General features: G+C 37.9%; 1 protein-coding gene across 1 annotated transcript in view; it reads right to left on the bottom strand.

The window, feature by feature from the left end:
* Positions 1-26930, bottom strand: part of angptl5 (angiopoietin-like 5) — a 66765-nt gene that overhangs the window by 29574 nt on the left and 10261 nt on the right. The window contains exons 2-6 of the mRNA XM_039744341.1: positions 21073-21256; positions 20316-20419; positions 15205-15298; positions 7619-7719; positions 1281-1401 (exon numbers count right to left, since the gene is read on the bottom strand). Of these exons, the coding sequence (XP_039600275.1) occupies positions 1281-1401; positions 7619-7719; positions 15205-15298; positions 20316-20419; positions 21073-21256 (604 nt within the window). The remainder of the gene's footprint in view (positions 1-1280; positions 1402-7618; positions 7720-15204; positions 15299-20315; positions 20420-21072; positions 21257-26930) is intronic.

Below are 26930 nucleotides of genomic sequence, written 5' to 3'. Positions count from 1 at the left end.
TAAAAATATTCTAAAAGAAACCTTGGAATGAACAGTGTGAGAAGAACTTTGCTGTATTTCAAAAATGTTCGAAAACACTACAGGAATGCACATATTCTGAGTATTCATCCATCCATTAAGTGTTATAATGTTTAAACAAACTTTATGATCACTTGAATGCAGTCCATCCATGCAGCATTAGTGAAAGGCAGAAACCAATCCTTTGAAAATCCACACAGACAAATTCAGAGAGACATGAATCTGTCTGGAATTCAGATGCTGTTTTCCAGAGTTGACGGAGCAACTCTAATTACCATGATTTTCAAAAATTACAGACTTCAAAGTTGTAAGATAAGACGTGTGATATATATAGGAAATGGTCATACGCAAATAATAATAAAAAAAAGTCAAAGTCAAAAAAAGAATCACAAAGTTGGAAAAACTTGTGTAGGTCAAAATGTCCTAAGTATAATAACTTCATTCCACTCAGTGTTTTTCAGTTTAAGATCAATCATATTGTAAAGGTAAATAAATTTCAAATCAAACCAGATTGTGTATTGTCACTCAGGAGCAAAAACTCCCAATCAGAATCTGGCCCTGTATGTTAATAACGTGATAATTACTGTACTGCTGGATGGTCCACAAAACCTACCACAACTTCGACACCTTTGGAGAACCTTATCACATTAACAACTATCTACTCGGGCTTCAACATGAACAAACACAATCCCAGATCTCAAGCATTTATTTTATAAATGAAGTTACATTATAATGCTAATCAAAAAATAACAGGATGGAAGGACTTTGTAAGAGCATGTGATTTTTAAATTGTCTTGCATTTTTATGTCAGCCAATACTGTATCATTTCTAAAGCAAGTTATGGTGTGGATTTGTTTCTTGCGAAAAGTCACCTCTCATCAAGCTGTGCTGAAAAGATAACAAAATATATATAAACTTCCTTTACAGTGACCAAGTAAAATCAATAGAAAATGCTAGAATTCATGTCAGCACACATACTTCCGCATGACCAACTTTTTCTGTTCCATATTTTATAGGCCATACATATTAAAGATTGCGTCAATCCAACCATACCACAAAGTGAGTTAGTAAATGATGAATGATGATTTCACATTTAATGCAATTTATAAATACATCTTAAGAAATATATTATTACCTATGTGGTTATGTATTTTAGTTATATGATGTACAGTATAAGGTTATTAAATAAACATTATACAAATGAGCAAAAAACTAACAACTGTTTGAGTGCATGTCATAAAATTAATATATAAATAATTTACCAGATAAGTCCCCAAATCCATCCATATATTCTGACCAGCCCCTTTTAAAATCAATATTGCCATCCAGTCGTCTTTGAATAACTGTCCAGCCACCATCCATATAATCCATTTCGCAAAACACCTTAAGTAAAAAAAGAAAAGCTGAGTTTGTCTGGCTGAAAATATTAACTAGTAATAACATATCATGTAAATGCAAATTTGAGGATGTCAGTCATCCAGTCTTTCTCCAACCTGCTATACCCTAACACAGGGTCACGGGGGTCTGCTGGAGACAATCCCAGCCAACACAGGGCGCAAGGCAGGTGCCAGCCCACCGCAGTGAGGATGTTTATGTTTTAATGCAAATGACACAAAACACAAGTCAAACATATTGTATTCACTGGGATTTAAAGCTTTTCATCCTGTCAAAACAAATAAAGCGTAATGTAGAATAATTGGCCGAAAAGATGATGCTCAACAATCTAAAAGTTTTAACAGCTTTCCACCAGAGTCCACCTCTGCTGTAACATACTGTATAACTACTTGTGCTGATTCTTCCTATGTGTACATTGTATGCCTACTAAAGATGGATTGAATGACATTTATGAGATCTGATTGATAATGTGCCTCTTTGGAAAATGTGTGCACTGTTAAACTTGGGCTGTACTTCAAAACGATATTGAGTAAAATTCAGCCAGAATGTCATTTGTCAATACATTTTATGAACCTACTGATTCAAATGTAAGTTTTAGGGAGTTGCAGCCAATTTCAGTAGCAATGGGCACAAATCAAATGTTTTCTAGCGTGCTAGGCCACCATGGAGATTGCTCATTGACACTGGGCCTATTCAGAGTTTGCAATCAACACGAAGGCCAAAGTGTTAACCATTGCACCTTCATGCTTCCCAGTGTGTCCAGTGGATAGACTGTGAGATAGAAGTAGTAGAAATAGTTGGGGCACTGGCCAGGCTACCCCATTTAATTGTTGGCATTGCCAAAATATAAGGAATGAAATCCAAATTGTTTCAGCACTTACCAATAATCAAACAGTGGTCCAAATTGGCCAATTCAATCAAAATGGGTTTAAGCTGTAGTGTAGGGTGCTCTGTCTCCTTCACTATTTGGTGCTAGAATGGGCCTCCATCCTTTGGTGTGGCCCAGTTTTATAGTGCCTCGACCAGAAGGGGCAGAGAGAGCCGTCTCAGGGCTGAAGGAATGTGTTAGACATTATCCTGGGGCTGCCTGTCTGAACTGTGGGATGGAAAGATGACAGTGGCAGCGTAAGCACCCCCTTTCATCGTGTGACACCAATATGTAGTACAATATTTACCTAATATTTACCTTTCTATAAATCTGATCTTTAGAAGAAATACAGAAACTGAAATACTGTGTCTTACTACATTTGTAATAATTCTTAAGAGGTATAGTTAAATTGATTTCTAGCAGGAAACTCAATTTAAAAATAATTTCATCAATCCATCTACATAGTGTTCATGTCCAAGAGCTCTAAGAGAGTAGCTTCCCGTTCATTAAGAGTTATTGAGTTGATTTACCTGGCCCCCAAGAGGATGCATGGCCTTACTAATCCAAAGAGAAGTGTGACATGCATGCACCTAATGCACCTGGGAGTCCACTTCCAATTAATTCACCTTGTGGTAACAAGATAAATATGAATGCAATGACTTGTTTTATAATCCACTAAACTGCCTTTTGTGTTGTTCCTTTGGGTCTCCTTCATCCTTTATGACAACCTCAAAAAACCTTCTTATAACTATCTTTGTGAGTATCATCCCACTACCTATGAGGCAGGCGTGTGTCATTAATCAAAGGTCTGAAAGAATTAAATCACTTAGTTGTTCCTATGAATAATTAATGCTTCATTGAGGCTTTCATGGAGCACTGTAGGAGTAGTAGTGGTGACTTGAGGGTACAATAATCTTATTGGGTCTGGCTTGATGCTTTGGAAGACATGCTGAAAATGTGCATTTCTACTGGTGGTTTAAAGCATAGAAAACATCTTGCAAGACATACTCATCCAATAGGTTTAATTGTTTTTGCCATAGAGAGTTGCTTAGGGTCCATGGTACTAAACAGTCATATTAACATAAAACACATCCACCAAACTAAATAGGCACAGGAACAGATTATAATTTACAATATAACAATACATTAGATTGGTTAATGAGAATATTTTCTGCAAACTTTGAAGGCAATATGCCCTTGGTCTATTTCAGTGTTTCCCAAACTCTGTCCTGGGGACCCCCTGTGGCTGCAGGTTTTTGTTCCAACCAGCTTTTGTTTTTAATTGGACTCCTGGGCTAATTAAGTGAACTGTTTTTTCCCCAAGTTCTGTATTTTGAGAACAATATACAGATTAGAAAACTAAGTTTGGTAAAAAAATAAAATATATATATTAAAATGTACCAAGCACTTATATAGGAATAATGTATTTTTTTTCTTTTTAACAATATTTTCATCTTGATTTTCATTCTGCTTTTCAAGGTGTTCTAATTGTTTAATTAATCCATTGTTTACTAATCAGTGGGTCTAACGCTAAAGTAGTTGCAGCCTTTGATTATTCAGTGTTGTTTGCCAGCATGTCTGCTCTGCTCATTTTTAATTGTCATTAATAAGATACAACGAAGGGGAAAAACTGCACAGAGAAAGGGCAAAACATAATGAGATCAACAAAAGAGAGTTAAGCATTAAAATCTATAGCAAAAGCAGAAATATTTCTAAATGTCTTATAAATGTAAAAATCATGCTACTGTGCTTTTCTGAATGTAGGATAAGAGAAAAAATACCAGCTAATTAAATGAGATCAGTGCTGTCAGGTGTTGTTACTGATTAGGAATCTGGTTGGAACAAAAACCTGCAGCCACAGGGGGTCCCCAGGACAGAGTTTGGGAAACACTGGTCTATCTGATATCACTGTGTTTCGCCTATTGTTGCAACTCAGTGATTTATATTCAACCAATCAGCATTAAAGTTTGTGCTTGGGGGGGCACGCAATTTCACTTTTTTACTATCTGATCAAAAGATTAATTTCCTTAGGAATTTAAATTATTATGCTTGATTTTTTGTAAATGAGAAAGGCTTAAGACTAAGCTTCTCTCCTAAGAGTATACCCTTTGCATGGTGATGAGGCTAGAATGCCTTAGTGATAATTAGAGTTTCATTTTATGGAGATATGTGATTTGTTAGGGTGACCCAGAACAAACTGGGGCGTAGCCAAATAAATAAAACTCCATATTTGACCTTCATGAATGTTCTAATTAGATCAAAAAGAACCTTGCCCAGGACAGGAATGCCCCAACTCATTTCTGGAACCAAGTCTTGGGTTGATGTTCATTATTGATGCCTGGTGGCCAGATGTTGGAGGGTCAGGTGCTATGCCAGTCACCTAATATAAACAAATGGGATAGATCAAGGAATACTAGGCTTTGGCAAAAGAAACATAATTTCACTGGTAGGTAAGGAACCGGTATTTGATTGTAAGGTTAAAAATTTCAAGCTAGATATAGTCGGACTCACCTCTAGGTATAGTATTGGTACTGATGCCAAATTTCTTGTTTAAGTGTGGTCTTACTCCTACTCTGGCATTGCCCCCAGGGAAAGCCCCATCCTCTGGGACGTGATGCTTATGAGCTGGCTGCTGTACAGGAGTTTCTCTGGTAGACAAGATGGTTGCTTCAATGTGACTTTAGGCTGCTGATTGGAAAACTTTGATTGTTATTTGCTTGTACGTATAGACCAATTATTTAGAATATTTTGCCTTTTCTTGAGACCTTGGATTTGTTTCTCAAAAGGGTACAATCTAATAACACTTTAGTCCTGCTAAGAGACCTTAACACTAATGTGAGCAATAACAAAGTTATCTAAAGTTGTGTGATTGGGAGGAATGGCCTGCTGACCTGAATCCAAGCAGTGAATTGTTTCTGGATGTTTGTGCCAGTCATAGATTGTTCATAACAAACACCATGTTTAAACAGAAGGTTATTCATAAGTGTACCTGGTACTAAGGTTCCTTGGGCTAAAAGACAATAATCAATTGTAATCATGTCATCTCATCTGAGGCCATCTGCTATGGACATTTGAGTAAAAAGTAGTGGCGAGCAATCAAATGATAAATATTTAGTAGTGAGCTGGCTCCAAGAGATGAGACAATCACTGGATAGACAATGAAGACTCAAACAAGTGGTGATGGTGTTATGGAAGCAAATAGAGGAAGCCTCTGATCAAAATGGGTTCAACTTCTTTCTCCAGAATAGCCTTTACTACATTGTGAGAAAAGTCAGAGTCATATTGTCCAAATGAACCATGTACTGGACTCCAGTTGTAGATGCAGCTTTAAGGAGCTGTTGACAAGTGGCTATGGTGCCTATTATGACAGACCCTGGTCCCCAATAATGAAAATCATCAATTTGAATAAGGGAGGCCTTCCATGCAATGTTAGGAGGAGGGTCTACATATTTGACTGACAGGCCAAAAAACAAGCTGCTGCAACAGAGACTGAATTGAATTTTCATGTATGAGTGGAGTTTACTGAAGCCATAGAGGTTCTGAGCATGCTGAGAGAAGTTCTGGCAAACTATTTCTTGACTCAGAGACAGTAGGTAGGCAAGACTTTGGCTGGGCTGTTCTAAGCAAACTTGGGGACTTTTAAACCTCATCTGAGAATATAATGGAGAGGGGGAAAGTACACTTTGAGCAACTTCTAAACCCAGTTAATATGCCCTTCGAAGATACTGTAAGGCAGTGCCAGATGAGTTGTTTAGTACATCTCTGCCCTTGAGGTCATTACAATGATTAATAAGCTCCATAGTGGCAAAGCCACAGGGGTGTATGAGATCTGATGAGAAATTCTGCTAATTTTGCTAAGCAGATGTTGTGTCCACCTACTTAGTATTAGGTTGAGACCATTAAATGAGGGCCTCGAACTCCATGAAGGATGCACATCGTCTCCTATCCAATTTATGATTTTTATAGACAAGAATAACAAAGCACGGCAATGGTATCTAGTGTGACAACCAAACCTAAGGGTTGTATCTCTTCAATTTGTAGATGCTGTTTTTTCTCTTAGCCACATCTGACTGTAATATCTAATGCACACATTTAAACAGTTTATAGATGAGTCTGATGTGGTTGGGATTAAGAACTCCAAATCTGAGGTTTTGGTCCATTCCTGTATAAGATTTATTTGTCCTCTGAAAGTAAAGGGTGAGACGTTTCCCAAGTGAAGGAGTTTGAGCTACTTAAGGCCTTATTAATAATTGACACTAAAGGTGATCATAAGATTGATCAACAAATGGGAGCAGCAGCAGTAACAGCAGTTTTATGAATGTTATATCATAGAGAAGTCTACAAATTAAGCTGTTGGATTTACTGACCAATGATCATTAACTCTGTGTAATGACTAATGGAAAGAAATTGTACTGTAAGTACAAGTGACAACAATAAGATTTCTGCATAGAGTTGCTAGGCATATTCTCTGTGGCAGGGTAATGACAGGCACAGTCAGAGGAACTTCCATTGAACTACTCTTCTTTGGATTGAGAGGAACCAGATGAGGTGGGCTGGGCATGTAGTTAAGATGCTCTTTGGATGCCTCTCTCAAAAGACATGCAAGGAACAGACCACTGGGTGAAGACCGAGGTGCAACCACATTATACTCTGAAGGGGTTATATCTGTCCTGATACCACCTTGAGTGTTTTCCTACCTCAGTACTCACCAGCAAAAGTGGAAATAACATGATGGTGATAATGATGATTGTGATGAAGAATGTCCTGTAGATCAAAGATTCCTTATGTACTTACTTTTTTTTTTAAATTGAAGAAACAGAAAATTTTGAATAATATACAGTAAGTTATAAAAGTGACAAATTATACTGTGAGTTACAAAAAAAACCTTGTAATAAATCTTTTTTTATGAGTCTCTTTATTTTACAGGCTGCCTTTCCCATTGGATGACTCCTACTCTTTAGTTATTTTGTTAGAATTTACAACATCTAATGAATGGATGAATTAAACATCCATTCATTAATTTTCATTAGTCAATTGTTTCTGTAAAGGATTTTGACAAATATGCTTAATGGACAGAGATCATGTACTGGTTCCATTTGTCAGTAATCAACTCTTTATTTTACTTTACTTTCCTGAGCCTTTTGAACCTAGTATAGCTCAATACAGATTGACTAACAACTTTTTCATTTTGTCAGAGAGTAGAGATTTTGGCTAACCACAAAAAAATATTTACAAAATGTGACGAGATTTAAGGCACCTCAACAGCAATACAAATTTAAGAAAAGTGTTTTGCATCATGCACAGGAACAGAAGAGTTACTATGGGTTTATTTATTACCTCAAATGGATAATCAGTACCATCTGGCTGAATGATATAAATTCCACTTGGAATTTTGGAAACTGAGCCTACTTTGTCTTTGATGTCACTGCAATCCAGTCCTAGAAAACATACAAAGCAGAAGTCATATTCTCTGAAATAACAGCAGCCTTTTAGAAATAATAATTCATACAGATTTTATTAAAAACCACATAAACGGGCAGGCAGTTTTTCAGAGTTGTACGTAATGAGTTCATATTCAGTGTAATTTAGTATGTGCAAAAATCAGATACCCCGCCATCTACTATCAAACCTGCATAATCCAGTTCATGGTTGCAGAAACTCACATGTAATTCTTTTGAATTACAAAGATACAATTAAATTTAGCAACAAAACCATTGGTGCAAAAACAAAACTGTTTGATAAATAAAGAAGCCAGTAGAAGCATAAAATAAATCATCTAATATGAATCTTTAACATATAGAACAATGGTTAGTTATTAATTTAAATAACAGGAAATTTATACACAACATTTTCAATATATATTTAGAATTACAACTGAAAATAACAATGGTCTGGTGCTGTAATATGCCATTATCCTGAAAACAACACACACTTCTTCAGGTAGCAAAACAACTGTAATTGATCACAATATGTATATTATCCATCCATTATCCAACCCGCTATATCCTAACTACAGGGTCACGGGGGTCTGCTGGAGCCAATTCCAGCCAGGAAAAAACCCCAGGCAGGGTGCCAGCCCACTGTAGGGCACACACAAACACACAACCACACACCAAGCACACACTAGGGACAATTTAGAATCGCCAATGCACCTCACCTGCATGTCTTTGGACTGCTCAGGAAACCCATGCAGATACGGAGAAAACATGCAAACTCCACGCAGGGATTATATTATCCATCCACCCATCCATTTTCCAACCCGCTGAATCCGAACACAGGGTTAAGGGGGTCTGCTGGAGCCAATCCCAGCCAACACAGGGCACAAGGCAGGAACCAATCCTGGGCAGGGTGCCAACCCACCGCAGGACACACACAAACACACCCACACACCAAGAACACTATAGGGCCAATTTAGAATCGCCAATCCACCTAACCTGCATGTCTGTGGACTGTGGGAGGAAACCCATGCAGATACGGAGAAAACATGCAAACTCCATGCAGGAATTATTATATTATATTATATTATATTATATTATATTATATTATATTATATTATACCAGTAACGGCGCACTAAATGATAACGTGCAGTGAATACACTTCACTTGAGCATTCATAGTTTTCATCCTCTTTCTCTGTAAATTGTTTAGTTTTCGTTTGCTCAGAGGTTGATGTGCTTGCTGCTTCCTGAGGAGCTCTTCTTTTCCCCAACCCAGCGGCCCGCTTCTTTTCTTCTTTCGTCAGCATCTTTTCGCGTTAAAACTGATTAAGTCAGTGTTTATATTGCAATTACTTAGTACTCTTTCTTTAATTTTTCACTTAAGCTGGCACTTAAGTCTTCAATCTGCCTCAAGAATGATTTAAGATACAAAGAGGTAGGGGAAGTGACGGTGAAGGTTGTAGGGAATGAGAACAGCGCCTATACACAAGCACCGCACAGCCACCCTGCTGCCCACTGCCAAGAGTTGATTCTACAATAAAATAAAATAAAAATAAAAAGAGGAATAACCTTGGAGGTCAATCATCACCCTGAAAGTGGATGGTAGATGTCACATAGTATATGTTTACCAAATTTCAGGTCATTAGGTCAAACGGTTTGAGAGCTGCAGGTGAATTAAAATCCTGGATAGACAAACAGACAGCCACGGTAGCATATTTTATAAGAAGATTATATTATAAAGCAACACAGTGGCACCTTGAGCAGTAAATCCCGGGTCCTGGGATTGAATCCTTATGCCTGAACATTATCCTTGTGGCATTCCTTCCATTTCTGTGTAGGTTTATCTTTCACACCCCCAAAGATGTGGAGTTTGTGTATGTGCATGATTGTGTCCTGTCATGGAGTGGGAATCTGCGTAAGAATAATTCCTGCCTTGCTCACTAAGTTGTCAGGTTCAGCTCTGGCCATCATAGGATTTAATAGGTTTGAGCATATTATAGTATGATGTCATTTTTTATAATTCCAGACATCATAATTGTAACTCTAATGACAGTATCCCGGCAGTGAATGCCTTTAACCATTCCTCTAACACCATGTATATTTCCAAAAATACATTTGTACCTTTAATGTCTTATTGAAAACAGTACTTACATGTGCTGATCCTGGGAAAAAGCCCTAAGAACATAGTAAAGTTTACAAAAAGAGGAAGATCATTGAGTCCATCTGGCTCTCCTGTTTATTCGCAGTGTAAACAGAGCTGCATTGTGTATAGGGTGTGAGTGAGGCAAGGCTTATATTGACCAAACTAAAACCAACTTTTACATTTTGAGAAGATTTTGTTAACCTTTAGTACAAATCTTGGCCTGCAGTACATGCCACTTATTAATTTAATAGTATGTTTTGGGCTGTGCTATAACACCTGAGTCCTGCAAAGAGACCTGCCTGCGCACAGACGGCCATCTGACTATGAGAATGATTATCATAAACTATGTACAATACACATAAGAAATGCATATTCCTAGACCTCATTCATCCATTTACGGAACCCATCAGACTCAACTTTAGGGTTCGGGAGAACTGTAGTCCATACCGCCAGCACTGGGTGCAAGATAGCGACCAACCATGGCTAGGGTGCCAGTCCATCTCATAGGAGGCCTTCACCCACATTCACACTCATTCACCCCCAGCCAATTAACGTAACATTCACATTTAAACGTCAGCAGCTAATGAAAAGCTATGTGGGCTTAGGGAGCATTGAAAGCAGGTCCTCAGAGCTGCGCGACAGCAGTACTAACCACTGCACTCACCTTGTGACAACCTCCTAAAGATCAATGAAAGTGGAGATGGTGCTTGGCTACACTCCGACCGTGCAATTTTATAATCAGTTGGCTGAGTTTCTTCATGAACTTCTAAAGCTACAGATGTTTTCATTATAAATCTAATTGCACTGTAAGTGGCCGTGGACAGAGAAAAACATCTCTTTAAGAGTACAGAAGGTCCTTTCTTAAGCAGCCTGAAGGAATGTCAATTTAATTAGAATTGGATTTCTGCTACAAAATCTGTAAGGCTGTTTGTTTTTCTTTTTAGCTAATGGATACAGCTAATAGTAACATATGTATAAATAGACAAATGGACTTTTGTCATTTCTAACTTTCTCGGTAATATAATGCAAGGTCAATGCCAGGGAAGATCAAGAAGACTTAAGAATAGTGTTTGTGGCAATATTTTTCTTAAATGTACACCATCCATTCATCAATTTTTAAACTTGCATTGGGCTGAGAAGGCCTAAGCCTACTAATGCAGCATTGGGTGCAAGGTAGCAACTAGCACTGAAAGGTCCGGGCACACATATTCTCATAGTCACTCATACTGGACTATTATCATTTGCCTGTTGACTTAATTTTTGGGATACACATAGGAAAACCCATGCAGACACAGGGAGAATATCCAAACTCAACAAAGCGAGTGATCACACTGAGAGCTTTAACACAGGAGCAGCACTCACCATTGCCCTTGTCTACCTCCTCCTACATACACTATATACTGTAATTTGAAAATGGCCAGGTTAAAATATTAATGCAAATTAGAACCAGTTCTGTTTGGTTTAGAGTGTGGGCAGCTCAATGACCTCAGGCTTCCATTAACTGCAGACTTCCAACTAGTAGCTAAAGCAAGCTTGTAAGTGCGTTGTTTGACTAATTAGTTTTTCTGTTTAGATATCCGGGGTTAGCTAATGAGTTTTTATTTTCTTTTTTCCAGATATAAGCACTGACTTATATTGTTTATTTGGCATTTTATATCACAAGACCTTGTCCTGTCATTTCTGATTAATCGCTTATTTGTGCTTCAAAATTCCCAGGCATGAATTATAAAACATTATTCTGAAGATAGATATGCTCATTCTCCAATGGCTTATTAGAAATTAACAAGATATTCTTAGCTAAAATATGCTAAGAAACAAGAAACGCAGTATAATAAAATGAAACAAAAACACTGTAAGCAAATATAAATGTGCAAAAATGTCTTTGATGCAGCACTTCCCTGATGCTCCAGAGTGCAAAGAGAAACAGGAAAGGAGTCTATTTCAGTATGCTGCTCTGCTGCTGATGGAGAGATTGGCCACAATAACATATATCAGAACAGCCATCCAGGGCCAAGGTTCTCCACCCCTGACTGAGTGACTATCACATGAAATATCAAAACTATCATAACAAATAAATCATAGACAAATAGAAGAGTACACTGTAATTCATTTGGACAACTAGCCAGCTATTTATATTGGTTAGGATATAGACCAGCCATGCCCCTTGGGCCCCAGAAACACCCATACTCTCCCTTATTATTATATTAAGCACCCACCTTACTAGAGAGTACTCATCTGAGGGAATACTCAGATACATATTTGAGAGTCATGGCATGGCAGTTTGACAGAATAGATTTGTTTAGTTTGAATTAAAAAGAAATGCAATAAAAATATGTAAGTCATTCAGTGAGTTTCTAAGGGCTGAACACAGGGAGGTACCTCTTGCAAAATATAATGTAATTTGCGTGGTAAGCCTTACTATCATGTTTAAAGTTGGGGAGGAATATAGATTTATAAAGGTAAACTGGTGAAGTTGCAAAAACACAAAGTATGTCCCATCTATGCAGCTTATAAAAACAGACATTAAACTGGTTGCACTAAGTGAGGACTCGGGCCTGGTGGTAATTAAAACCACAATGTTTATCCCAGCAAGACAGAGTCTGGGGAAACCATTGTAAAGAAACAGAAGTAAAGGCAAAAACAGTCATATATGGTGAGTTCTGAAGTAATTTTTAAAATAAAATTAACTAGAAGCATTATCTAGTTTTTAATATCCATAGTGTTGTGATTATTCACAATGTTAAATTTTATTTTGCATTATATACTTTATTTCATTATAAGTATTTATGGTCCTTTTAGGGTTTTTTGTTACATGAAGAATTCAACTTTCAGTTTCATTTTAAATGTTTTGTGGACTATGCATACTGTTGCTATTTTGTAGCTATGCTGGGACAATCTGAAGTGTGCAACACATGACATCATGTCTGATCTGACCTGTAGGGGGCACCATTGCACCCCAAACACCCAGACACAACCAAACCACACAGTCACTTGGTAAATCAGTCACAATTTTTTTTCTTTTCCACCTCCAGACTCTTCCGAGCAAGCCTTGTCCACCTCCACCCAACTCTGACTCTCAGATGAGGCAGAGTGGCTGCTTTTCAACCCAAACCCTGCAGAACTTTAAGTGCAATAGGATTGCCACCTGGAATCACTTCCGGATCACTTCACCTCTCCATAATAGGGGAGCATGCTCTCAGCAGCACCCCCTTGTGTTGTGGCACCTGGGAGCCTCAACAGGGCTGCCTGGCAAAATTGTAACACTTGTGCAGCTCTGCGGGTATCGAAATGGGAGCCAGAAGGACACTGCCACCTGGTGTACTGGAGGAACACGTAGTCCCAGAACATAATCACGTAGTTACCTCTGTCCTTCTCTCATAATTGCCTCTCGACCATGCCCGTCCATCCATATCCTTCCTTTATCACGGCTTAACAGGTGGGTAAGGAACCATACACTCTGGTCGGGTGCCAGTCCAGTGTGTTCTATGACACTGTATAATGGTTGCCATCATGAACTTAAAGGACAGCCAAAACTATGGATTCTTTACTTAGATCTCTGTGCATTTGTTTTCTCTCAATTTAATGATTAAGGCTAAGTGAAAATGAGTTTTGGTTAGCAGTTTGGTTTTGACAGATGAATTTGTCCAGTTAGTTATCATTCAGAATCCAAGAGGCAAAAGGGGATGTCTTTCAGTCTATTGTTCAGTTGTTCTGTTTTTGGCAGTATTTGCACGGACTGTGCTTTATCATTTGGCTATTAAGAGGTCATCTTTTGAATGCCTTTGTTGATACAAACCCCTCTAAATTGTTCTACCACTGACTGTATCTCATCATCTTTTCCTAGTCTTGCAGAAAGCCTTACTAAGCTTCAGTTGTTTTGAAGGCTGGTAAAGAAAAACTGATAGAGAAAGAAAACAAGCAGTTAAGTCAAGCAGTTTGCAGACTATAATTAAAAGTTAGCCCAGGTTTAGGGTTGGGCACAAGTTGTGGCATACTGTGAAACAAATAAGTTGGTCAAGTCAATTATTTGGCCTTGCCTGCTCATGTTAAAATTCAAACAAATTTTCACATTTCTCTTAAGCCGGTTTACAACAGTTCTAATTGTACTATTCAGATTGATTGTAATAATAAATATGAAGTTCAGGTCATTTTAGATTTTCATTGGTGTAGTTCTCATATGTATTATGTGATATATTGATGGAATTATGGTCCAAAAGACCGCTGTTTACTTGTTCAGGTCTTTTGTCTAGAGTTCATGCCAATCATCCTCGCAAGCCTGATGGATGTGTCCAGTGTATTGCATTGCAATAGCAAGTAAAAGAAATATTTTGATTAAGTGTCAAAACCAAAATGAGAACCAAAAAATTTAATTCAAAAAACAAGAGCAGAGATTCAATAACCAAGAAGGACAAAGAAAGGAATATTTTTTATCACGGCGTAACAAGGGTTTATCCATCTAACTTCCAAGTACAATCAAAAGCATCAACAATCAAACGCAATGCATTATATTCTTGGAAACATTATTAAGGAAATGGCAAAAACAAAAGGCTCTAAAATTGTGGCACTCTTTCTGCAAAACAAAATGGCATTGTGGCAAAACTTAAACATAATACAGCGTGTACTTCGAAAATAATCCAGATATACCATTTCTGACCAAATATTTAAAGTCCCTGCACGTGAAAAACACTGATTCCTTAAATAGATTGCCAGGAATATAATCAGAAAAGACATTATAAATGTATGAAAATTAGAGATCAACAGCCACAATATTGTGCCTTAAGGGACTGTGTTATGACCTTTTTGTGATAAAGTATTTTTGATCCATTTAGGGGTTTGTTACATGGAGAACTCTATAGTTGTTTTTTAGATTTTGTTTTTGTTTTAACTATGTTGTTAATTTTATACCTCATTTTATCGCTCACTAATCGTCTACAAAATATGGGTGTCAGCATTTTAAAAGCCATGTGTGCTGCTACTGTCTAGTTGCTGGAATGACTGGAAGTGTGGAACATATCATGTCATCATTTTGGTTTAAAGGTTGGTGTCGTGCACTTTCAGATAATCTAAGATTGTGGATTCCTTACTATGATGTCCATATGCTTATTTTTTCCTGTATTTACTAATTAGAAATAAAAACTTTGTAGCAATCACTTTTGACATGAATTTTGGTTAGCATTTTGGTTTTGGCATTTGATTTTAACTCCCCGGTTTGACCTTTGCCTATCTCTTTAACTACGTTTCATGTCGTGTCTATTGTTAATTCGGGTGACAGAATGATAGAACAATAGCAGCTAAAAAACAGAGACAAATTAAGCATGGAAAAAATATAAGTAAATTCTTACCATGTGACTGCACAGGCTTATTAGGCTGAGCCTCCACGTTGTTTCTCCAGGCATCCGTACTCAGCAGCTGCACTCTGTTTAGCAGTTCCCTGACCTTAAAAGTTCATAGTATTATGTCAGCTTTGGAGATTTCTGAGCCAAGAAGAGCTTTCTTTTGCACGAAAAATATAAATCAATACCATCTACTAAAACAGCTTGCTATATCATTTTTTGTCACCAGAGTTAATTTTTATATCCAAAAATATTACATAGCTTTTTGTAAACTACAAATGCTAGTCAGCACACATGTCTTTTGCTTAACTTTAACTCAATACTTCATAATTTATTATATAAAAAAAGAATTAATGTGTTCCTTCACTCTTTAACCATTCAGAGTGTTTGCCAAGTTTCCCTTAATTTTATTTATCTTATAATGAACACAATAATTATGAAAATGACAACTTTTTATTTGTTTTATTTCATGCTAAATGACATGTGATACACTTCCACATATCTCAGACCTCTGGTGTGAACCCATGTTGCCATCATTGTATATGGTGTTTAAGATTTCCATGCCCTTAGTGTAACATTTACCCATGATTTCCAGGTGCCATTCATTCATCGTCATAACTTCCAAATGCTATTCTTTCATTTTCAAGTTATTTTTACTAGTGCTTGATTTTCTTAATCATAGCATAAAATGGGTAGACATTTTTATGAAGAAATAATGACAAGTAATTACTAAAATACAGAATTTTTCATTGCACAGATTTTTGATATCAACATAAGGTTCTCACTACTCACTCAGCTTAAGCATTACTTTTTTGAATTAAGCAATAAATTGATTAGATATTTCTGAAAATAAAAAAAAAATCAAAAGTAAATTATGCAGACTGCACTCATTCTACCAACAGGTTAGTAGCTGCTGGTGCAGTTGTGTTGCGCAGATAAATATGAGCAGCCACTAAATCCTGAAGTGCTGTGTGTATGTCAGATCTGTATCTGAACATGATGTGAACACATGGGACACATTTTAATGCCTGGAGGAAAATCAATCCAGCTAAATTGAGTACAGATACAATTTATATATGAAGCACATTTTAAAGGGGGTCTTTGAGAAAGCGAAGTCATTGTGCACTGTATATAAAATGTTTTAATTATTGATGAAGGGGTCTACTTTCAAAAAGTAAGTTTGACACCTCTGTTGTAGCTTGATTATTAGAATTTCAGTATTGTGCTGCTATTTCATAATTATTTTCAGTAATCATGCAGCCCCACCTCAGTGTTTACTGTGACAAATCCCCCAACCCAGTTGACAACCATTGATGTAGAGGGTTGTCAGAACTGCATGTAACAGGGATGTATGGACCTGCATACCACTCATGGTTCAGGGTTATGCACTGGTTGCCTTTTCTATTTAATAATAGTTGGAGCTTGGGGATACAGTAGTGCCATGCAGGTGCCAGAAAGAGCTCTAGGCATTTGTTTGTCTTTAACTCTTCTACTTGACATTCTGGACCTTGAAAGTAATATGTCATGGACAGCCAAATGTGGTTCATAGTTGGGACTTAAAAGGTCCTTCTGGCCATTGGGTCAGTAATCTTGGACTTAGGAGAGACTTAATTTAAGGGATTTAATTTATATTATTGCTATCGTATATCATTTATATACAGTAATCCCTAGTCGATCGCGGGAGTTGCGTTCCAGAAAACCCCACGATAGACGAAAATCCGCGAAGTAGAAACCATATGTTTGTGTAGTTATTTTTATATATTTTAAGCCCTTATAAACTCTCCCACACTGTTAACATTATTAGAGCCCTCTAGACATGAAATAACACCCTTTAGTCAAAAGTTTAAACTGTCCTCTATGACAAGACAGAGATGACAGTTCTTTCTCACAATTAAAAGAATGCAAATAGATCTTCTTCTCTTCAGGAGCAGAGAATTTCAGAGGGAGAGAGAGAGAGAGAGCTCGCAAAGAAAAGCAAACAATCAAAAAATCAATACTTGTGCTTTTAAGTTTGCCGCGGCAGGAGCGTTAGTATCTTCTAAGCAAACAGCCTCTGTGCAAACAGCCGCTCTGCTCACATCTCCTCCGTCAGGTGCAAAGAACGTCAGAGAGAGAGAGCGAGATTAAAGCAACAATCAAAAAATCAATACGTGTGCTTTTGTGCTTTTAAATATGCCGAGCACCACAATAAAGCGGCATTTTTTTAGAGGAGCGTCAGTATCTTTTAAGCAAACAGCACCTCTGCTCAAACCCCCTCCGTCAGGCGCAGAGAATGTCAGAGAGCGGGATGCATATCTTATAGCATTGAGGAGTTTTAGTTAATATGTAATACATGCTCTGATTGGGTAGCTTCTAAGCCATCCGCCAATAGCGTCCCTTGTATGAAATCAACAGGGCAAACAAACTGAGGAAGCGTGTAGCATAAATTAAAAGACCCGCTGTCTGCAGAAATCCGCGAACCAGCGAAAAATCTGTGATATATATTTAGTTATGCTTACATTTAAAATCCGCGATAGAGTGAAACCGCGAAAGTCAAAGCGCGATATAGCGAGGGATTACTGTATACTGTTTTTGTCTTCCTCTCTTTCCTTTAAGTATTATTGATTTCTGTTAGTGCTGATCGGCATAATTCACCAAAAGTGTTTTTCATTTGCTGGGTTAAATGATGACCGTGTTGGACAAATTTTTACCCGTAAATTTGCCCTTTTGCTTGCTTAGATTAACTTTTTACCATAGTTCCCCACATGAGGCCACTGTGACATCACAGAGCTGTAGCAGCCATGTTGGATGGTCATGTCACTACCTGATCTTTGCTACTTGCCTGATTTGTATTGTGCATGTGCTTAATATTCACACATGTGTACTATGAGCATACTTGACCTCACAGTTTATGGTGCAGCTGATCTGCTTCACATATGCATGAATAATTTACAGCATATGCACACAGGTGTGATGTCACCATCTGGTCATAATTTCAGTTGCATTTGCACCCTGCACGTGTTTAAAAAAAAAACATTTGAGGGAGTACATTAGCTGACCATAATGAGAATATTATGAAAATACTTTGCTGCTCTGCAATGATTCATTGTATGTTGTGCCTTCAATGCTGGACTAAATATATCATTCCCCCTTCTTATGTAGCACAGATTGGTTAATGACAGGGACAGCCCCTGAGTATGTAATGTTGACCCCTTGCATCACAGGCTTTGTGGGTGTTAGTTAGTCGCAGTGATAGAAGCTGGGGAGATGCAGGGAGAGATAAAAGTATTGTGATATTGTGACTGGTGTATTCTGGACTTGGAGCATCATTTTAACTCAAGGAGGCATGGAGGTGCAGTGGTTATCACTGCTGTGATACAATAGGTGGAGAGACTCATGGCAGACTCAGATACTGTACAAGGCAAGAACTATTGGGCTAGACTCTGGTTTATCACAGGTCACACTCCCTCACACACAAACATTCACTAAGAATGGATTACTATGGAGTCTTTCTGATAAGGAAGGAAACCAAACAACTTGTTGAAAACTTATATTCACATGGGGAGGACATGAAAAATGTATATAGCTATAAGATATCGGTGCTGGCCACAGTATGAAAATACTGACTATATTATTATAATTATTCAAAGGATCTTCTGGGATAGTCAATTTCCTACCACCTATGCCAAGGAATAGGGCAATTTTATGTGGTGTACAGCATATTTCATTTAGGTGATTGTGTTTGTGTTAAGAGAGGCACGGTGGTGCAGTGGTAGCGCTGCTGCCTTGCAGTTAGGAGACCCGGGTCCGCATCCTGGGTCCTCCCTGTGTGGAGTCTGCATGTTCTCCCCGTGTCTGTGTGGGTTTCCTCCGGGTGCTCCAGTTTCCTCCCAAAGACATGCAGGTTAGGTGCATTGGCGATTCTAAATTGTCCCTAGTGTGTGTATGCGAGCGCCCTACGGTGGGCTGGCGCCCTCCCCGGGGTTTGTTTCCTGCCTTGCATCCTGGGATTGGCTGTGTTTGGATTCAGCGGGTTGGAAAATGGATGGATGGATGTTTGTGTTAAGGAATTTCCTCACTATGTGGCATGTGCTCCAAATAGCTGCTCTCTGTAGTTGTATGCATGTGTATTGATCTACAGTATATGTAATGTCTGTAGGTATTTGTGTAGCATATGTAGTATGGCACCAGTGGTCGATGGGCACAATGATCACCTTGTCCATTTTCTTCAGTCATTTCTTTGTACTTCTGCATTTTCTTTGTGTTGGTATTTTGTAGGTTGTGTGTGTTTGGTAAAGGAATGTCAATAATATATGTAGTTTAGTTTTGCTTGTTTTCCAGGGTTATGTCTGGTCTGATATGGTGGATAGTTTTGTCTGTCAGTATAGTTCTGTTCCAATTTAGTGGCATTTTCTAGTACTGAGGTGGGGGTGTACTTATAATATGGTGAGTTTGCATCTGCTATCTTGTGCTGTAGTGCCAGTTCTTGTTTAATATTACTTGCAATCTGATTGTGCCTATGCATGTAGCCTGTGTACATAGTTTATAACCTGATGTGATGTGTAGGATTGTGTTTTGTTCTTATTTTGCAGTATCAACATGATCTGTCTGCAGTGTTTGCATTCTTAAGAATATCTTTTTGGTAGGTTCTCATGTTTATGACTTGATCTTGTATGGCTAACATAAACTATTCTGCCTAGCCAAACATTTTACCACTGCTCAGCAAGCTATATGATGCAATCTTATCCACAAAACACTGATCAAATGATCAACTGATTAAAACTGAGGAGGCCTGCAATGCAGTGTTTTCTGGGTATATTTTAGGTTGTGTGGTTGTTATGTCCTTTGCAATGGTGTTTATAGTATGTAGGTTAAGTGGTGTATAGTTTGTATCTGCATGAACTATTGCTTTGTGTAGTGCTGCTGTATGCTGTTTTGTGTGGAAGAATTTTGTTAAATTATGAATCTGTTTGTTGTGTAAAATAATTATATCTTTGAGACTCCTTTCTCCCTCAGCAAGTGGAAGAAGGAGTTGTTCTAAGGCTATTTAGAGTGCTGCTTTTGTATTTTCTGAGTATTATTATTATTATTATAAAATAGTTTCTCCTGCAATAACACAATTAATAATAAATAATGCCTACCATATTAGAAAGAGAGTCCAGTGATTTTTGATGATCTTCCATCAGGCCCCTGATTAATTTCCTGGTGCTTCTTGTGTAGGAAACAAGAGAGTGCTGTAGGTTTCCTTGAAAAGAAAGCACTTATTCATACACTTAGTGGTTTATTTTGAGAAAAAACACTCTACCACAATCTACCACAGAGTATCTCTATACAGAAGGTGCTGAGAGGTTCAACTCTTGACCACAGTGACTTGTAGTAAAGAATAAATGGTCAATGCACATAATAGTGGCAATGTTCCACCCATTCCCCTTATCAAGACAAAAAGCTGTAGCAATAAATAGCAATATCAGTTTTTAATACTAAGTTGGTATTTTGTCAAAGGTTAAATACCAGTGCTCTCTAAATTTCTTTCTAGATTTAATTTACTAAGTTCATTAACACATTTTAAGATAAATATATAAGTAGTACATAACATTATATGCATTTAGTTAATCACTATCTGTATAAAACAATTTAAATACATTTAATGTATTAAGACATTTAGATTCTGAAGTATTGTAGTTAATAATTTTTACAAAGCAATTTGTAAAATCGTAAATGCGGTATACAAGCACTCGGTTGATTGATTGAATCATACAATACCAACAAGTGAAATCAGCAAATCTAATTGCCCAAGAAACCTCTGGCTCTGGACACAAAAACTTTACCTACTGAGCTAACTTGCTTTCATTCCTATAATACCAATCGCACCTTATTATTCTGAAAAGTAATACGTACGGCACATGTAGTGTTTCTCCTCTTTAATGAGCTTTGCTGACAACTCACAAGGAATGAGGCAGTTTTCAGTCTTTTTCCCACTTAATGGAGATGGAGAAGATCTTTTAAGATCATCTTTAGGAATTCTGATTTTAGGATCATGTCCATTCAAGTTGTTTGGAGAACTGCTTAAAACCGAAGTCTCCTAAATTTGAGAACAGTGTGTAAAAACAAAATTTATTACAAAACAAAAAAAAACAAAATAGATGCTACTATCAAGTATCACTACAACAAATCATTGTAAGACACAATGCATATTAGAAGAAGCAAAGTATGTCATTCTTACAACTGTTTTATATATCACTAAATCAGTACTATCGTGCATGGGCACCAAAATTTTTTAGATAAATTTATTGCTCTTTCTTTGCTTTAATAATATTAAATGTTATTTAGTAGTTTAGTATTGTGGAAATTAGGCCTTAACTGAAAGACATATAAGTGGCAGGAAGTGACTTAGAATCATGGTGGAGATAAAGACATGTCATGCCTTGCATCCACGGCACAGACATACATCCCTGAGGTCAAACTCTAGAATTAATCCTCAAAATAATGCTAGCCAGATTATAAATGGTCAACTGGTGGAAGACAAGTCTATTGACTTGGCACACAGAACTGAAATGGTCATTTGGGTCTCTAAGGTAAATTTCCCATGTCCTGTAAAGCTGATCCATCTAGCATTTGTTTGCCATGTTAAATCTTCTTCATGATGTTAATGCAGCGTTTCTCAACCTTTAAGTATTTGCGACCCGAGTTTTCATAACAGTTTTAATCGCGCCCCCCCAATATTTTTTTGAAATATAGATGCATATTTTATTATACCTACTTAACTTTTATCGACATTTATCTAACTCTATAGTTATTGTTCTAGTATCAGAATGTAATTTAAGTTAATTTGTTTTGATTTCAACAGATGTTTTTTTCATATTTTTGATTCTTGTTTTCTTTTTTTCACATCTTCGTGCCCCCCTTTTTGTTACTTCGCGCCACCCTAGGGGGGCCCGCCCCACAGGTTGAGAACCACTGTGTTAATGCTTTTGGAAAATTAAATGTAAGACTACTGCTTCTTTCTCTGGGGTGACAGAAGTGAATGTAAAGACAGTGTAGGCTCAGTAGCCCCTGTTGTAAACCTTAGTGAAGATGTGAGCTTTTCACAGAAGGCCTGGGTATGTAAGGTGCTGAGCATTTAACAAGGTTTCTACTGTGAGTGTAAGGAACATTTTGAAAGGACTGATACAATCCTTCTACAAGTAGGATTCCCTATTCCGATGGGTACTACAAATGATTATCTGTCACTGATTATGACAGTTTGTGTCATTTTAAAGTTCCATCCAGAAGAGATTTGTCCTGGGATTTCTGCCTAGATTACCAGAGGCTTGATACTCAGTACATGTGACAATAATGACCTAATAATAATCCTGCAAACCTCTGCAATTACTCACAAGCACATGATCCCCAGAGGATCTACAGCTAATCCTCCCTGGCAAAGTTTTATTTAATTTGGTCTAACTCAGCCAGAAGGTATTTAAGATGTTCAATATAAGTAAAAAGTTCAGATACTGAAAAGGTTCTACCGGAAGTCTCGCACATCTGACAGGAGTTTAAAAGAGTTCCATTTGAGCTTTGTAACATACCAAAGGCATTTTAGTGACCTTTGACTCATTTGTCTGGGCCAGCGGAGAAAAAAGTCACTTTGACTTGGCTGTTATTATGAAGTTTTTTCTGTGCCTTTCTTTAAAGCTATTTACAGCATTTACATCAGGCATTTTAGTTGGGTTTCTTGGTTTAAGTGAATGCAAAGTGTCAGTAGTGGCAGTTTTTGGATTGCATATGCCCAGTGGGGGCTGGATGATCTCATGGCCTTGGAACCCCTTCAGATTTTGTTTTTACCTCCAGCCTTAAGGAGATTTTTTTTGTTTTTCTGTCTCCCCTGGTAATCTGACCTTACTTTATTCTTTGTTACTTAGTATTGCCTAAGCTTATTTTTATATTTTTCTTTTTTCATCTTATAAAGCACTTTGAGCTACATCATTTGTATGAAAATGTGCTATACAAATAAATGCTGTTGTTGTTGTTGCATATAGTATTCCCATACCTCCTTAATTCAGTTCTCTGTTATGGGAGTGCAGAGTCTATCTAAGCAACTTTCAGCAGTCGTGATTCTGAGTTTATAAACCTGAGCCAGAGTATTGCACCCTAAAGAAACATTTGTGAAGTTTTAGTGCATGTTGTCTTTGTTTTTTATATTGTCAATTATTTTTATCATTGTGACAATGATATCATCATATTGCCCTTTTGGATTTCAGTTTTTGTTTGATTTTGTGTGTTTCAGGGGCACATCCCTGGTTCATATGTGCTTTTTGTTAATTTAATCTTTTTGCAATTTTAAAATATTAATTCATATATTTATTTTGTTTTGGCTTGTTTGGATTTTATGTTTTGATTATTGTTTAGTTTGTTGGTTGTCTTATTATGCTGTTTATTAATGTTTTGTGTTTCCTGTATGTGGAGCCCAAGGAGGCTGAGGTCACCTCTTCATGCCACTGGGGTTGCTTGTTTTGGAATTTTTGCTTTCAATTTATGGTTTTTCTTTTGACGATGGGATTATATGATTTTGACCCCACTTCAATTAAAGTACTGTTATTAGTTGTTTTTTTCTGGATTTGTTTGCTTTATTTTTGTTATTTGTCCTAAACTACCTGTTTGTGTTCATTATTTAAAGTTGCATTGTTTCTTGCATACTAGAGGTTTTAAAATGCTTTTAATCTTCTCCATTCTGGACACTTTTTGGGATTTGCTATTTGAAAACACTTAACCCACATTTTTGTGCTTTTGCAGGTTGGAACACTGCCCCATGAGTATGGGGCTGGGAGTTAGGCCCGTTTTACGATTTGCTGCTTATTCAATTTCTAAGATATAATTGCATTAAATAACTCACACAAACCCATCATCTGCATGTCTGTAACAAAAGGATCTGTACTCTAACAACTTTGAATTCCCCTTGTTACATCTTCCCTTTTTTACAATAAACAGTAATAATAAGACAAAAAAAGAAAACCAATCTTGTCACTGCAGAATAATAATAAACAATAGTCTTAACTTTTTTAACACAAAATAAACATGTTTCACTTAAAATCCTTGAGATGAACTGGTTCTTTAACTATTCTACCATTTATTGTTCATACAGCTTTATCTTCTGTACATGCTGGATGAAGTACTGTATGTGTTTGTGCTGTTACAGTGTTTTGGTAAATCTTGCTTCATTTTCAGTGTCTCCTATTTGTGTGAGGGTGTTGTATCTTTGTTTGTCTTAAAGGCTGTGTGTTGTCCCACTACATCCTGTGGCTGTTCTGGAATTATCGTCAGGTGTCTCTGGTTCCTTCTTAAAATGGTGCCTCTGTCCAGTTGAACTGCATATACAGGTGCCAGTCATAAAATTAGAATATCATGACAAAGTTGATTTATTTCAGTAATTCCATTCAAAAAGTGAAACTTGTATATTACACTCACCTAAAGGATTATTAGGAACACCATACTGATATGGTGTTTGACCCCCTTTCCACCTTAATTCTACGTGGCATTGATTCAACAAGGTGCTAAAAGCATTCTTTATAAATGTTGGCCCATATTGATAGGATAGCATCTTGCAGTTGATGGAGATTTGTGGGATGCACATCCAGGGCACAAAGCTCCCGTTCCACCACATCCCAAAGATGCTCTATTGGGTTGAGATCTGGTGACTGTGGGGGCCATTTTAGTACTCATTGTCAAGTTCAAGAAACCAATTTGAAATGATTCGAGCTTTGTGACATGGTGCATTATCCTGCTGGAAGTAGCCATCAGAGGATGGGTACATGGTGGTCATGAAGGGATGGATATGGTCAGAAACAATGCTCAGGTAGCCCGTGGCATTTAAACGATGCCCAATTGGCACTAAGGGGCCTAAAGTGTGCCAAGAAAACATCCACCACACCATTACACCACCACCACCAGCCTGCACAGTGGTAACAAGGCATGATGGATCCATGTTCTCATTCTGTTTACGCCAAATTCTGACTCTACCATTTGAATGTCTCAACAGAAATCGAGACTCATCAGACCAGGCAACATTTTTCCAGTCTTCAACTGTCCAATTTTGGTGAGCTTGTGCAAATTGTAGCCTCTTTTTCCTATTTGTAGTGGAGATGAGTGGTACCTGGTGGGGTTTTCTGCTGTTGTAGCCCATCCGCCTCAAGGTTGTGCGTGTTGTGGCTTCACAAATGCTTTGCTGCATACCTCGGTTGTAACGAGTGGTCATTTCAGTCAAAGTTGCTCTTCTATCAGCTTGAATCAGTCGGCCCATTCTCCTCTGACCTCTAGCATCAACAAGGCATTTTCGCCCACAGGACTGCCGCATACTGGATGTTTTTCCCTTTTCACACCATTCTTTGTAAACCCTAGAAATGGTTGTGCGTGAAAATCCCAGTAACTGAGCAGATTGTGAAATACTCAGACCGGCCCGTCTGGCACCAACAACCATGCCACGCTCAAAATTGCTTAAATCACCTTTCTTTCCCATTCTGACATTCAGTTTGGAGTTCAGGAGATTGTCTTGACCAGGACAACTAATGAAAGTCCCAAAGTATCTCGGAAAATTAGAATATAAATTAAGAGCAATGCAAAAAAAGGATTTTTAGAAATGTTGGCCAACTAAAAGGTATGAACATGAAAAGCATGAGCATGTACAGTACTCAACATTTAGTTGGGACTCCTTTGGCCTGGATTACTGCAGCAATGCGGCGTGGCATGGAGTCGATCAGTCTGTGGCACTACTCAGGTGTTATGAGAGCCCATGTTGCTCTGATAGTGGCCTTCAGCTCTTCTGAATTGTTGGGTCTGGTGTATTGCATCTTCCTCTTCACAATACCCCATAGATTTTCTATGGGGTTAAGGTCAGGCGAGTTTGCTGGCCAATCAAGAACAGGGATACCATGGTCCTTAAACCAGGTACTGGTAGTTTTGGCATTTTGTGCAGGTGCCAGGTCCTGTTGGAAAATGAAATCTGCATCTCCATAAAGTTCGTCAGCAGCAGGAAGCATGAAGTGCTCTAAAACTTCCTGGTAGACGGCTGCGTTGACCTTGGACCTCAGAAAACACAATGGACCAACACCAGCAGATGACATGGCACCCCAAACCATCACTGACTGTGGAAACGTTACACTGGACCTCAAGCAATATGGATTCTGTGCCTCTGCTCTCTTCCTCCAGACTCTGGGACCTTGATTTCCAAAGGAAATGCAAAATTTACTTTCATCAGAGAACATAACTTTGGACCACACAGCAGCAGTCCAGTCGAGACGCTTCTGACGCCGTCTTGCATACGTCTGTGCGTGGTGGTTCTTGAAGTACTGACTCCAGCTGCAGTCCACTCTTTGTGAATCTCCCCCACAGTTTTGAATGGGTTTTGTTTCACAATCCTCTCCAGGGTGCGGTTTTCCCTATTGCTTGTACACTTTTTTCTACCACATCTTGTTCTTCCCTTCGCCTCTCTGTTAATGTGCTCTGTGAACAGCCAGCGTCTTTAGCAATGACCTTTTGTGTCTTGCCCTCCTTGTGCAAGGTGTCAACGGTCGTCTTTTGGACAACTGTCAAGTCAGCAGTCTTCCCCATGATAGTGTAGCCTACAGAACTAGACTGAGAGACCATTTAAAGGCTTTTGCAGGTGTTTTGAGTTAATTAGCCGATTAGAGTGTGGCACCAGGTGTCTTCAATATTTATTTAATAATATATACTTTTCACAATATTCTAAACTAGCAAAATACCCGCGCTTCGCAGCGGCGAAG

Source organism: Polypterus senegalus, chromosome 2 (assembly GCF_016835505.1).
Source record: "Polypterus senegalus isolate Bchr_013 chromosome 2, ASM1683550v1, whole genome shotgun sequence".
Lineage (NCBI taxonomy): Eukaryota > Metazoa > Chordata > Cladistia > Polypteriformes > Polypteridae > Polypterus > Polypterus senegalus.
Note: the sequence above shows the minus strand (reverse complement) of the source record. Positions and strands in the feature narration are given on the sequence as shown.